General features: G+C 38.2%; 2 protein-coding genes across 3 annotated transcripts; one reads left to right on the forward strand and one right to left on the reverse strand.

The window, feature by feature from the left end:
- The first annotated feature begins 259 nt into the window (after positions 1-259).
- On the forward strand, positions 260-5634 carry LOC113010848 (uncharacterized). The gene is made up of 6 exons (XM_026150074.2): positions 260-401; positions 3111-3152; positions 3235-3504; positions 3605-3844; positions 4033-4278; positions 4362-5634. The coding sequence occupies exons 1-5, from the start codon at positions 371-373 to the stop codon at positions 4275-4277; spliced, it is 828 nt and encodes a 275-aa protein (XP_026005859.1). The 5' UTR covers positions 260-370; the 3' UTR covers position 4278; positions 4362-5634.
- A 266-nt stretch (positions 5635-5900) lies between these two features.
- On the reverse strand, positions 5901-14565 carry LOC113010098 (tumor necrosis factor receptor superfamily member 14-like). 2 transcript variants are annotated; one of them, XM_080292303.1, is made up of 7 exons: positions 12384-14565; positions 12164-12256; positions 9129-9254; positions 8846-9004; positions 8650-8734; positions 7813-7889; positions 5901-7649 (listed from the first exon to the last, which is right to left on the reverse strand). In XM_080292303.1, exons 1-7 carry the CDS (start codon positions 12406-12408, stop codon positions 7597-7599), a joined length of 618 nt encoding a protein of 205 aa, XP_080148429.1. In that variant the 5' UTR covers positions 12409-14565; the 3' UTR covers positions 5901-7596. The 2 variants fall into 2 exon arrangements, with proteins under 2 accessions (XP_080148429.1, XP_080148428.1); XM_080292302.1 differs by having other exon boundaries at positions 7735-7889.
- Positions 14566-14821: the final 256 nt, after the last annotated feature.

Genomic DNA, 14821 nt, shown 5'->3' on the forward strand with positions numbered 1-14821 from the left:
GGCAGCAGAGGCTGTATCAAGACTAATATGGTCCAACAAAAGATTTTAATTTTGATGGTTGATAGTGGGAGATTTCTCCAGTGTTTCACATCATCTTCTATTGTTCTCTGGACTGGAAGGAGAATAAATCTGACAGCCTGGGGGAAATGATAACACAGATGAATGCGATGCTTCCCACTTCTAAAGGATAGCGCTGTCCTCCTGAGACATTTAAGGAACTGAGAGAACCTTTAACATGGAGCACTGATACTGAGGTCACAGAGAGGAGGAAATAAAAGTCCCAGTAAATCCCTAGATGTGCTAACAGGGAAGTGGGGAAGCTGAAGTTGTTTATCTGCTCAGTGTGGAGTTAAATCTTCATTAAGACACCATGAAAACTTCATCTGTCTCTCTGCTACTCGGTGAGTCAAACACAGAGCTTCTATCTTAGTCATTTATTAATTAATTCAGTATAGATCCAGCACATATGAATAATGGAAAACACATAATTTCAGAGACAGATTAAAGTCTCCTTGAGATTAGTTGAACTTCTCTCTCATACTATCTGTTTGAGTTTGAGGGTCACTCTGTCTCTAAAAGACAGAAATATGTTTGTTTTTAGTTAATACTGCTTTGAAAAACATCTAACATTCACTATAACTTTCACAGGCACATTTTATCTTCTATTTTCTACATTTCTGTTACTGTTATACTGTTGCCTCACAGCAAGAAGGTCATGCATTTGAATCAGCCATCTGACGGGGTCTTTCTGTGTGGAGTTTGTGTGTTCTCCATGTTTTGTGGGTTCTCTCCGAGTACTTCAGATTGTCACGCCATCCAAGGGCATGCATGGGGTTAACTGGTGATTCTAAATTGCCTGTATAGGCTGGTATAGGCTCCAGCACTCCCACAACCCTGAAATGGATAAGTCGATTAGAATGAATAGATGGATAAAATTTTCGAGCACCTAGTGACATGGTGATGTCATCAATTAGGCTGCTGTGTTAAGTCATACTTTACCTGACTCACATGTTATGGGAAGGTGAAAGAAACGACTTTGTTGTTGGGATATATGAAGTTGTGTTTGTGTTTGTTTTAGTTGTATTTGTATGAGCAAAATTATGTAAGAATTCAGTTAAGTATTAAACCGAAGTTAGAAGAAAGACAGTTTTTGTTAAGACAAATATTGTAACTTTGGTCATTACAGTCACAAGGAAAGATGTAAGGTCTGAAAAAAATGAAGTGAAAGTTTGGCCTTAAGGAAAAAAACAGAAAACATGTGATTCGGATTTGACTTATCTAAGACAAGGGTCAGGACTTTCTGAAGACTTTTAACATCAAGCTTTTTACAGTTAATTAAACCTAGATATGAAACATTTTAGATAACTGAAAGAAATAATAAAGAAAGATGTTAGCAAACAACAGAAGCTAATGGAAACCACAGTGCACACTCAAAAACATCGGCATAACTTTGTGCTGAACATAAATCTGGGTAAATTCCTAGATGATTAAACATGCAACTATTTTGCTGGTAATACCTGAAACGAGTAAAGAAAATCAACAGCCTATTTATGCAAGATAATTCATAATTTTATTGGGGGTGTTATATTGGTTGGGTCTGATTATTGGGGGGTCATAACCCCCCTAACCCCCATGGAAATTACGCCCCTGCTAAAAAAGGAAAAAAGTCAGTAAAAATGAATCTATTTTTGAGATTATGAAAGTGACCAGAGGTGGCAAAAGTAGAGACATTCTGTACTTAAGTAGAAGTACAGATACTGGTATTAAAAAAATATTCTAGTAAAAGCTGAAGTACTGATTCAACTTCTTTACTCAAGTAAAAGTGAAAAAGTACACTTTCTTTTTAGAGCTATTTTTCTGCAAAGCTAACCAAACCTTGCTATGTTAAGGTAATAATAAAATAATATTAGTAGATGGGAATACAAACTTTATTTTAGTCTAAATTTTAATTCTAATAAATATTCTCAGCTTGAGTCAGTTAAGGTGAACATGAAAATAAAAATTTGCTCTGTTTTCTGTTCCTACTTTGTAGAGGGTGACTTTGCCTCTAAACAGAAATTGTGTACGGTCAGGGGTTAAAGTGAGATACAGCAGGTGGGAAAACCCCAAAATTGGTTGAAATGTCTTAGTGTGCAGAAAAGAATCATAACTTACAATAATTTCTATTGCGAATTCGGTAGATTTTATAAATGTACAGGCTGTGATCAGCTGACCTGCTGCTGCTCTGAGGTTTACTGCTCTTTGTGGATTTACACAACTAAATTTATCAAGATGAAAGCAGATGTTTCCATCCTCTACACTGGAAGTATACTGTTCATACGTACTAACTTTATACTAGACCATGAGCATCACAGCCAATGTGCCCCATCACACAGTACAGCAAACAACCTGTTTATCCTGCACTAACCTGCAGAGTATTTTTTATCTGATTTAAAAAACATTTAACTTTAACATTTAACATTTAACATTTAATTGATCACTCCCACATCTAATGCAAAAACTTGACCCTAATTTCTGTTTCCTTACAAGTTTTAACTGAATTATTAAACTGTTATTCTACTGTTAAACTGCTGTGCTTCTCTGATCATGTCCAGTTCAAACTAGTAAAGTGTGTACAACATAAACAGTCAGGTTATCAGGGCTTAACTGTGCCAGCAAAGTGTATTCTTGTGAAATTATAACTAAATGTCAATACAGTTCAATAAAATCTAATGTATACAGCTCCAAAACACAAGAATCAAGGTGCTTTACATTGTAAGATGAAGGTTCTTCAATTATACTGAGAAAACATCAGATGACCGTCTATGAGCAAGTGTGGGGAAGGAGACGGGACCAAAAACATGCTGTGGAGGAGCCAGAGAGTAATAATAACTAATGAATAAATAAGCGAGGGGATAAAAGATGACTGGAGAAGAAAACCTCACCATGATCGTTGGGGTTTTCTCTGTCAGTAGGTGACTGTTTTGGTATTATATAAATAAAATGTAACTGAATTGAATAGTCATCCCACAGCTGTATTATTACCCACAGCAATTTGAATAACTACTAAAATTTACTTAGACTCCTCTCTCTCTGACCTTTGACCTTTATTGACTGTCTTCATGTTGCAGGTGTGTGTGTGCTGCTGCTGTCTGCACCGACTGTTTCTGCCGGTGAGTTTATGGAAGTGAAATTATTCACTCGACCAACAATACAAATACATTTAGTCCGTCTGTGTTTCTGTCTGTCCTCCAGTCTCTCTGTATGTCAGCCCAAACCATCAGCAGTTCTTCAAAGGAGACCGTTATGTCTCCCTGAGTTGTGTCGATGATGGTCAGACAGCTGATGGATGGAGAGTAAAGAGGACCAGAGGAGTATCCACTGAGGGCTGTAGTACAGCTGCAGACTTTAGAAGGTTTAATAATTCCTTCTGTGTTCTGGATCTCTCCGTCTCATCTGGTGGAAGTTTCTGGTGTGAAAACTCATCTGGACAGAAGAGCGATGAAGTCTTCATCGCTGTTTCAGGTACAGAAAGCGATCTGTTCCCATCTGTCTTGCTGTCCCTGTATGACTCTGCTTTGTGGACCTCTGTCTCTAAATGACTCTGTTTGTCTCTGCTGGTCAGAAAAACAGTTGATCCTGGAGATCCCAGCGCTTCCAGTGAACACAGGAAGTAATGTCACTCTGCTCTGCAAACCCAGAAATGGTTCAGCAAAAAAATCTTATTTCTTCAGAGGTAAAGTCAAACTTGGACATGGACCTGAAGGAAAATGGATTCTCCATAATGTGCAGCAGTCTGATGAAGGGCTCTACTCGTGTTCTACTCTTATTCATCAGTCTCCTCAAAGCAGGCTGAAGGTCAAAGGTCAGAGCAGCGACATCACTCCTGCTTTAAAGATATGAGTCGGGGGCAAAAAAAATCTAAAACTAATCCCTCTCTCTCTTTACTCCAGGAAGTGAGAAACTTAAAATAAGAAAAGCATTCATTCACAAGCATAAACTAAACTGCTGACCTGATAATAAACTGAACCATCTTCATCATGTCTCTTGCAGAGCCTCCTCCTCCCCCTCACACAACCATAATGTACACTCCTTCACCCTCACCCTCACACTCACCCTCACATTCACCCTCACCCTCGCCCTCGCCCTCTGGTAATACTGAGCCTTCGGCCTCTTCCTCTCTTCGTCCTCGTTCACCCTCTGTGTCTGTACTAAGACTCTTCTGCCACCTGCTGGTTTTCTGTCCATACTTCATCTCTACCATCCTGCTGCTGTTGATCTGCTGCAGCAGGAAATGAGGTACACTCTCTTATCTAGATTTCAACACATACACCAATCATCCACTTCAGTTCTCCATCCTGATTTCTTAACTCTGCCCACAGGTAACAAACATGATGTATCCATGGAGATGACCGAGGAAGAGGATTGAAGCTGCAACATTTTCAGTGTTTCAGTGATTTCTTTTTTTAATCTGTTGCATTGATGCATGTGGGGTTTTTTAAGGTTCATGATTACACTAAAAAATCAAACATTTGTGAAATATGAAAAAACTGGGCTAATATAGGTGTATTTATGTTTGTTAAATGATTTATAATTATTGGTTGTATTTGTATTAAAGGAAATTCAGATCAGCACATTATCTTTTTTAAACACCTGCCATATGAAACACTTGTAGTTTGTAGAATCATGATCTGATTGCTTTGTTGTGCAAAACACATTCGCTTTTCCAAGAGAAGCACTATGGACTCTCTGTAGGCTCCTTTTATTAATATTTTTATTGTATTTATTCATTATTTTTATATTATCTGTGTGGATATTATGCTGGAGCAGACAGGAGGAGAAGGCCAGGTTGGCAATAGATAGAAGGAAAAAGAGGAACAGACAAAAAAAAGGGAGAGAAAGAAAGAGAAAAGAAGTGGGGTGGGGGATGAAACAAGCAGACATGCTGGTCTCCAATTGCTGCATCTGTAGCAAAGCACACTTATAAGCAGTGCCTGAAAGAGAAAACAGGGAGAGCCAGAGGCAGAGAAGAAAGAACCAGGAGACTCCGGCCATCTGGGGTCCCCCATGAGTGCTGAAAACCCAAGGCCACACATCGCTATCACAACTGTGCCTCCACCCCAGCAGGGGGAAGATGGAGGAACCAGACAGAGCTCCCACAGCCAAGAGCAGGAGAGGCAGGGCAGTGATGACCAACGAGGAGCAACAGAACACAGATAAACTGTTAATTTGGTTATAAATTCAGCTTTTATAGTTCAGAAACAGTGCTCATACATTATATGACTACTGTTTTGAACTATGAATGTTAAATACACTATTTTTGTATCTCATAAACCCATATTTTATATATATTTTAAGAAAAAAATTTCAATGACAACAAGAGCTCTGAAAAACATTGCGATTAGCGCAACAGAAGGCTGAAGAAATAAGTAGCAACAAACAGAAACAGCTGGAGGAACATTTAGCATCTCATCAGGTTACATAGCAACAGGTAAATATTGCATTGTTTTTATTTATATTTTGAACATCTTGTATGGAATTGTGGTTGTAGTTGTTTGTGACTCTTATGTTTATATTTGAGCTTCTCTTGTTGTAAAATGAATACGGGACCAATGAGGTGCTTTCTCGAGAAGAATAAAAAGGACCTAAAATTAATGGTGAAGTCTTGATGTAGTTCACCATAAATATCTCTGAACACTTGGACTCCACAGTATAATACATGTAGTTAGCGTGAGGCATGTGCAGGAAATCATGTATATTGTGTCAGGGCTTCAAAACAAACAGAACAGCAAAAAACAAACAAACAAAAAAAAACAAAAAACAGATGGACTGACACCTCCACGTCCTCTAAAGTCATCATAAAGGCTGATTTTTAAATGCACAGTGAGCAAAGCAAGAAAGAAGTTTGGGATTAGACGAAGTCATTACAAGTTTTCTTTAATCTGAACTGTAAATTTGAAGGAGTCTGAAAACTAATACCTTACTTATGTTAGTACTTTACAGTTCAATTCTTCAATTCTTCTTGTAAAACAAGGACACAGTATCGTGTGTAGTAGAGAGGAGAGTAAGGCCGGGTCGCGGGGGCAGCAGCCTAAGCAAAGAGGCCCAGACTTCCCTCTCCCCAGCCACCTCCTCCAGCTTATCCGGGGGAATACCAAGGCATTCCCAGGCCAGCCGAGAGATATAATCTCTCCAGCGTGTCCTGGGTCTGCCCCGGGGCCGGTGACAACTGTTGTTTCAGAGATAACTGAATTCATAAAAACACTAAAAGATCTCCCAGATAGATATGACATGAGCCATTTTAAAACATCACCAGTAATCCCAAACATGTCCTTAAGCCTGTTTATCATTAGCTTAATTATAAAACAGTGCAAAAACTTATTGCACTCAGACTTTCAAAACACTGATACGTGAGGAATATTGTGAGAGAAAAAATTGTTAATTGTATCAAACAAGACTTTAAGAGTTTTCTTTTCTGAAGCAATAAGATGTGAAAAATAGTCTATTCTGGCATTTTTTGATGAAACTGATTCTTTAACACGTAACTCATGAAGCTGGAGCTTGGACGCCTTCCACAAATGTTCCAACTTGTACAAATACCTCCTAAAATAATAAATATGTTCATTTTTCCAAGTACAAAAACTTGAATATTGGACAATTCTTTCTTTTAGTGGGTCAAAAGTAGACCTACATTCATTGTTAAAGGACAAAATAAATGTGTGAACTTCACTATGAGTCATGTTGGCATCAAAAAAGGCAGGGACCCTCTCAGCAGGATTGTGATTTATAATCCACCTTTGAATCATCAATTTATGAAGTGAAGGATCCAGAACAAATGACAAACTAAAAAATATACAGCTGTGGTCTGTCACATGTACATTTTTCACACATACATCGTTTGTTTTTAAACCCAGGGAGAAAGCAAGATCCAGCGTGTGGCCTTTTATATGTGTGGAGCCAGAAACATGGTGCTTAAAGTTCAAAGACTCAGCAGCTGAGTTACAGGATCCATCGATATGAAGGTTAAAATATCTCAGTATTACAACCTTCCCCAATGTAATGATAAATGATGAAAGGTCGCCGAATTCAGCTGAAAATGCTCTGGCAACACCAGGAGGTCGGTAGACTGAAATACAATAAAAGGTTTTCAAAGAACCGACCCTAATCATCTGTAACTTAAATGAAGAAATAGAGTCTGACTTCATCAGCCTGCATGTGAGTCTGTGCTGGTACACAGCAGAAAGTCCTCTGCCACATCCCCAAAGACACCCAGTTACAATGACGGAAATGCCAGCTGTGCAGATCTCCTCAAAATAAACATGATCCATGTCCTGCTGCGATGTCTCAGTCAGCAGCATGAAGTCTGGAGACTCCTTGATGAGGAGATTGTTTAGAATAAGTGGTTTGTGGAGCGAGCATCGAGCAGAGAAATTGGTGATGGCTGGTCAGCACCCTCAACAGATGACTGCAGCATCACTTTGATTAAACAGCTGTGCACATCTGTGTAAGTGCCACGTTGGACAGTGAGTCCCGAACCAGGTGAAGCCATCATCGATGTCAGGACATCAATCCTGCTAGCAAAATGGAGGAGAGATGGCGAACATGAGGTCCGCTTTCTCAGGCATCATCAGCAGTCCCCGAGCAATTATTTTCTGCTCTTATCTGGTTTCCTGAAAAAACAGAGTTATTAACATGTTAGTGACTGTAGGTGCTGTGCAGAGGGAGCAGATTTGACACTGGTTAGATGGCACTTACGTGCTTTCACAAATCCTGTTGTCACAAGGCAAATTACTATTATTAGGAAAAGCACAACAGATAAAATAAAAAAATTACGATGTCTTGATGCGCTTCCACAGACAACGTCACTGGTTGAGCTTCCTTCTTCAACTTTAATCTGGCTCTCAGAGCAACTGTGGCAAAAAAGAAATAAAATATAAATAAATCATTATTATCAGTGTTTATTTGTGTTTGCACTGTAAAGATCTTTGTAACAATGTGACCATCAATATTAACTGTTTAACTGTCCTGTCGTCTGTCTGTGGCTCAGATATGCAGGACAAACATGTCCTGGAATGTAGCTGGTTCCACTTTAATATCTAGTTACCTGTAACTACCCAGTACTCTATCTGTGATTACCCAGTTCTCATCATTTTACTAACATTTTATTGGCATGTCATAATTCAATTTTCACACCAATCACGTAAATAATCATTATTGCAATATCTATAGAAACACAGTCAACAGTCAAAGTTTTTTAAACCTTTATTTTGTCTTTGTGGCAAAATAATTAAACTAAATGTAGCAAGACTGTGTAAAACAAATAATTAGACATTTATTTGTCACTATGTGACTTTCACACTATAGATATTATATTATTAAAATCATGATTATCATCAGTACATAGCTACTGAGACACCACATTATTATTGGTAATTAATAATTGATAATATACGACTGTATATACAAACAAGAGAACATGGCCACATGGTGTTGCTATAGCAATGATATTCTGGTATGACACTAAATCACATGGAGATTTATGTTGGTATTACTGCAGGCAATGTGATGTGACACAGCCCAGGATATTGGAGATTCCATTAAGACATTGATGATCAATAGCTGAGTATATAATACACCTTTAGAGGGATTTGAATATAAATTATGACCTACGTTTTCCAACCTGTGCAGCTCACACCGTCCTTGGAAAAGAAGCCTGGCTGACAGTCTTCACACACTGTGTCACTTCTGCTGGTTCCTGAAAGAAACACATTCGTTGTTACACACAATCCAGAAAAAAAACAAAAAACTTAAAATCACAGTTTATCAGCTCATCTAAAAAATAGACTTAGACTTTAAACTTTCTTACCAGGTTCTTTTATCCTCTGACCAGCTTCACACTGTGAATGTTTCTCTGCCAAACTACATCCGTTACTGTCTGTCAAACCTTTGCAGTAATATCCATTTAAAACGTCACACACTGTGTCAGTTGTTGCTGTACAGTTCTGCTTGACAAAGAGACCATGACCTAAAAAAAACAAAACAAAAAACATTAATGTAAAATGATGTTTCTGTAATTTACTTTTAAATGAAAGCTTTATTTTTTTTTTTTTCAATCTAAATTTGACAAAGGATTTCTCATCTGACTGTACCTGTGTCACAGGCAGTGCAGGGGAAACAGTTATACAGGCCGTTGGGTTGGTTCATAAAGGTCCCCATCTCACAAGGACGGCACTGAGTTCCTGCATATGCTGTGCAGTCTCTCTGAACAACTGTACCTGTTCAACAGAACACAACATTTATGTCAGACTTTTAGCATTTAACACAGAGTGAATCTACAGTTGTAGTGTTGGGTGTTATATACAGTAAGTCAGGCAGCTACAACATTACAGATCTACAAATTCAATGTGGCCTAGTATCCTGATCCAGTATCACGGCAAAACGTGTAACAGACTCATCGGTCCACTGTGTCCCTTTCATGCTTTACCTCTCCAAAGTGTGAAATGGACACTTATGCAGAAGCTGCAGTAACAGCAGAGGGAGATATTTTATTTCAAGTAACATGAAAATAATCATGTTTAAACAAACATTATTAACACATTTACATGTAAATCCTTCTTAACTGTTTTAAGAACCATGGAATGTACTTCATAGGTTTCTTGGTCACTACCGACTTCTTGCCTTTACATCTATTGTCTCCCATTGCTGGTGATGCAACTTGTGCTTCATTTTACTGCTTGTGATAAATAATAATAAAAATAATAAAACACATATTTCTTATTTTAAATTTAACTGAGATGCAGGAAGTCAATATTAATTACCTGAATGCAACATAAAATATCTAATAATAGACGGGGCTGCTCGACACTGGGGAGAGAGGGGGCAACGCCCCCTTAAACAAAGGTCCTGCCCCATTAAATCAAACTTTCAGAAACTGAGAAAGAAAAAAAATAGATTACCCACAAACTGAATATGGACAAGATTTACTACAGCATCTGAAAAATGCACTGGACAAGGCACAAATGTCATGGTTTCACCTCTTGTTCACTCTTTCCCTTCGTGCTCCCTTTTTGCACAGGCTCACACAAAACTCAGCAGAAAACCCCCCTCCCCCCAGCTAAACATCCAATCACTGTTAGTATATAAATGATAGGTTTCTCAGTATTTACGACTGTGCGTGAATCCCCCCTGATATTGGTATGATCCGAGCTCAGGCACTAAGCGACTGAGCGAGAGGGCGGGGCAGCTGCTGCCTGTGAGTACGCTGTTGGAGAAACGGAGCCAGCCATACTAAGGAGAGCTTAAGTTTGACCAGGTACCAAAGCAAATCATTCGTACCGTACAAATAATGAAAATATGACGGTGCATCACGAAAGATTGATATCAAACTGATCACTTGACCCATATTACGTTACTTGCTGTTCAAGTGAATCAACAAGTGGCGAAATGAAAAGCCGAACAACAACAATGCTGTTTCTTTAGAGAGTCTTAGCTTACATGTGTGTTTATTTCATATTTTCAGTTGTTACCCTCCACGGCTAAATAAATCGTTTTCAGTAATGCACTGATATACAAGAATGGACATAAGGAGCTTCTTTCAAAGAAAAAACTCTGGTAGTATTTTATATATTATGCTTTGTATGTTGTTCAGTATATTTCTATGCAAAACAAGAGGGATTTCAGTACACAGCAGTATATTCACAGTTGAAACCAGATATTTACATACACTTTATGGAAAACACAAGAACATTTTTTTACTGTACAACATCAATTTAGAGTAAACTTGTTTTGGTTAAATAAATATTGAAATATCTTTTGAATTAGTTAAATGTCAGAATAAAGAGAGACAGAGCTGTCTATTTTTTATCACTTTCATCAAATTTAGGAGTACATGTACACTAAGTTTATTGTTAATTAATAAGAAAACTCCAGACGATTCCATTCTGAGCTGAAGAAGCTTCTGATAGGTTAGTAGAGTCCATGTGAGTAAATTGGTGGCACACCTGTGGATGCATATAAGGCAAAACACAGAGCCTGTTTCTTTGAAATGGGAAAATTAAGAGATGTCAACCAAAACACCAGGAAAAGAACTGTGGAGCTCCATAAGTGTGGCTCAAGTTTGAATACAATTTGGTGCCATTTACAATTAAGAAATACAGATAGTTTTTTTCTTTACTCTTAAAGTTAACAAATATGTTATTGATAAATAATATATTTATCAATCTAAAAAAATAAACATTTAGTCTGATTTGATGTTACAATTAAAAAAGTGTTTGTGTTTTGATCTGAAGAGTGTGTAAATATCTGGTTTCAACTGTATATTTGATGATTGTCAGCACAAAGAGGGAGAGAGGAACAGAGAGGGAGAGAGGAACAGAGAGGGAGAGAGAGAGAATGAGGACAGAACAGAGATGGAACAAGAGCAGGTGAGACACACATGTTAGTCAAATGGTTGTTTACCAAAAGTATCACCGTATCATAAGTACTCATGTATCTTGTACCTAGTGTTTCTTTTTAGGTTTGCTATTTTTCAAATTCTACATTTATTAAGTTTTGCAGGCTTGTTTGCACAACAAGGCTAAATAATTATTTAAACTTTTCTCAATCTAAATAGTGGACTTTGGCAGAATTAAAAAAATAAGTGTAGTGCAGGTCTATGATGATTTTTAGTGCTACTATCATCTAGTTCTGATTGTGGTTCTGTCTTGGTTAAGTCCTCAGTAGTCCTGATTTTGAACTGTTGTAGTCCTGTTTTAATTCCGGATCAGTTCTGGGTCTGGTTGAATTGGGGTTTAGTCCCTGTGTCTTGATACAGCCCCGACTTTGTTCTGCCTACCTGCTTAATTAAAAAACTAGTTTAAGGTGTCCTGCATATGTGATATATACTTTTCCCTATATGAAGTCATTGATTTTTGAACAAAACTCAAAACAGAGCCAATTAATCTTTCAGTCATTTCTAAACCCCCCCCCCCCCCCCCCCCCCAAAAAAAAAAAAAAAAAAATCCCACATGCATACTACCCTTTAGGGCTAAGCCCCGGGTGTTTCAAATGTCTGGCTCCGCCTCTGGTCAAGCTCAGCGATTTTAGTAAAACTCATTTACTTTTCAGGGAGGGGGGGTTTCCTTCTTCTATAAAGTACCTGCTTTGGAGGTTTGTGCACATTTGCAGTCATCGCTTTTCTTCCTACCTTTGTTGCACGTCGGGCAGCACTGTCCACCATTTGTTTTATATTCCTTTGGTTGACACGATAACACGGGCACCATGAAGACGGCGGCATATCCTACAGGAAAACACAAGAATATTAATATCCTGGGACAGACAAATAGCTCAGTTAGCTCACAACCTAAGCTAAAGGTTAGCTTAAGCTAAAGGCTGTGTCGTATACACGAAAATGTTGCAGTACTTACCGAAGATAAGTAACGCAGACAGCATGATATCACATCCTAACACGCTGCTCTGTAATACATTTATAGGCTTTATTTCACTAATGTACTATACAAATCTAACAGAAACAGCTAAAATTCGTTACGCTTTCGGTTGTGATGTGGGCGTAACAAGAAGAAAACTTGGGGAAGAAAGAGCCAAAGTCCATCCCACACTGACGATTCTCGTGACTTTTGTCGACAAACTGAAGATATTTTACTTATCTTTTACAAGGCTCATCTTCGTTTAGACAGAGACAATAAAACAGAGAGAGTTTGAAGGAAGATGAAGGGAATCGTAGGATTTAATGTTTAATTTGTACACATTCCAGCGATTGTTTTACTCCTGAACCCGATGAATATTTACGAGTAACACGAGACAGACTGAGGATCGCGGAAGTATTCGTAGCCGAAGATTTTACTAATGAATAATGAAGCTGAGATTTTTATTTGAACCTGTACCTGGATTCGTATTTGCCACTGTGAAATAAAAAGTAAATAATTTATAGCCACGTAGATGGTTACCATTAATTAATAATATTTAGGTTTTAAGAGTAATTATTTAAGAGGGATTAGTTTGGTGAAACGTAATCGCCAGATGATGAGACGTCGTGGTGTATTCACTGCAAAGAGTTGAAAATCCAGTGATGGATTGGATAAAAGAGCACAAGAAGTATAAAACAGTTCAGTACTGTCATTACTTCAAGTATAAATAGATAAGACAAGTAAAAACAAACAAACAAAAAACAAGTGAGAGTCTTTATATAGAATTGACAGTCACCTCTTCACTGGTATTATTAAGCAGCATCAGTACAAAGCAGTGATTGGAGAAAACCAGCAGTTTCAACAGCTACGTTATCTTTCAGCACATCCTGATGTCTCCCTGTCTCCATCCTCACAGTCTCCTCTTCCATTTGATTAATCTTCTTTGTATGTAGACTCAAATAATTTGTGACCTCATAATGATCAACACGGCAGTGCTTCACTTACACTGAATCTTGGAAATGTGAGGATGCAAGAAATGAAATAAAACCAGCTGTCTGTGATACCAACTAACGTGTTAACTTTTTAAAATGATGTAAACTTTTTAGAAAACGTGTCCGTGAATCTGATGAAGAACTACTGTACGTCTGCTGTACACAAGTTTGTTGAAGGTTTTCTTTATTGTCTCTGTGCAGTCAACCTGTTTATGAAATATTCCCCATAAATACATTACAAGGATAAATATGAACTTGTATCTACACAAACATCTACAACGAATTCCACAGAAAATGTGTATAGCAAAGATAAAAACATTACAAACTGCTCCCATTTGTTCCATAATGCTGCAGTAAAGGTCTGATCATCTCATAAATATCGCAAAGTGCTTCACTACAGGATGCTGTCATGGTTCTCAACATCTGGAGAGGTTGTGGTGTGTGTCTTTTCTCCCACCAGGGCAGAGCTGGACCTTGCTTCCCCACCTCTGAGCCCGCCTTCAACACATACCTGTGGCTTGTTTACACTGATGCTGCTCTGGCTTCTCATCACACGTATTATTACTGGCAAACTACTTAAAACGGCAGGAGAGGCTGCTTCCTCACTGTATTGTCACACTACCTAGCATCAGTGTAGCCTAGCCCTTTAAGCATTCTTTGTGATTTCCTAGAGCTTCCTCCTAACATTGTTTCCCTCTGTGTACAGGCCTTCTGGATTCCCTGCTGTCTGGATTCCTGTGGATGTGTGTGAGTGAGCATGAGCATTCTGGATCGGACTATCTGAGTGAGTTGTGGATTCAGTAGAAGAGGAGCGTGTGTGCGCCTTCCTTGGACCTTCCCTCCCCTTCAGACCCCCCTCCACCCCCCCACCCCCGTAGTCCCGTGTTATTTGTCTCACTGTATATATGAATATATCCTCACTTGGTGCCTCATTGTAAATAAATCCTTCACCTTCTCTCTAAACTTAAAAGTCTTGCGAGTGAGTCCTCTGCCTAATAATCTGTGACAGATACTAAGATATTAAAACATAAATTTACCCAAAAGCAAGTTTAAAAAGTTGAGTTTTTAGCTGCTTTTTTTTTTATAATCCACAACAAACACCTCACTGTTGTCTTACCTGCTCCTTTGACCCATTCAGTAGCTCTGTTTCTTTTCCTTCCTTCACAGAAATAAAAAAAAGACATAAAAGATGTCATTTCCTGTGTTGTTTTGAGTTCCATTTTTGTCTGAGAAAAAGTTATTGACAGAAAATATAAATCATGATGTCAGTGTTCTTTGTCATCCTCACATTACTTTTAGATTCCAAATTTAATCACCCCGAGTGCAGCTTCAGGTTAAAATCACACCACAGAAGGCGAATCAGCTTCTACAGGGAGTGCAGAATTATTAGGCAAGTTGTATTTTTGAGGAATAATTTTATTATTGAACAACAACCATGTTCTCAAT

This window comes from Astatotilapia calliptera, chromosome 18 (genome assembly GCF_964374335.1).
Source record: "Astatotilapia calliptera chromosome 18, fAstCal68.1, whole genome shotgun sequence".
Taxonomy (NCBI): Eukaryota; Metazoa; Chordata; class Actinopteri; order Cichliformes; family Cichlidae; genus Astatotilapia; species Astatotilapia calliptera.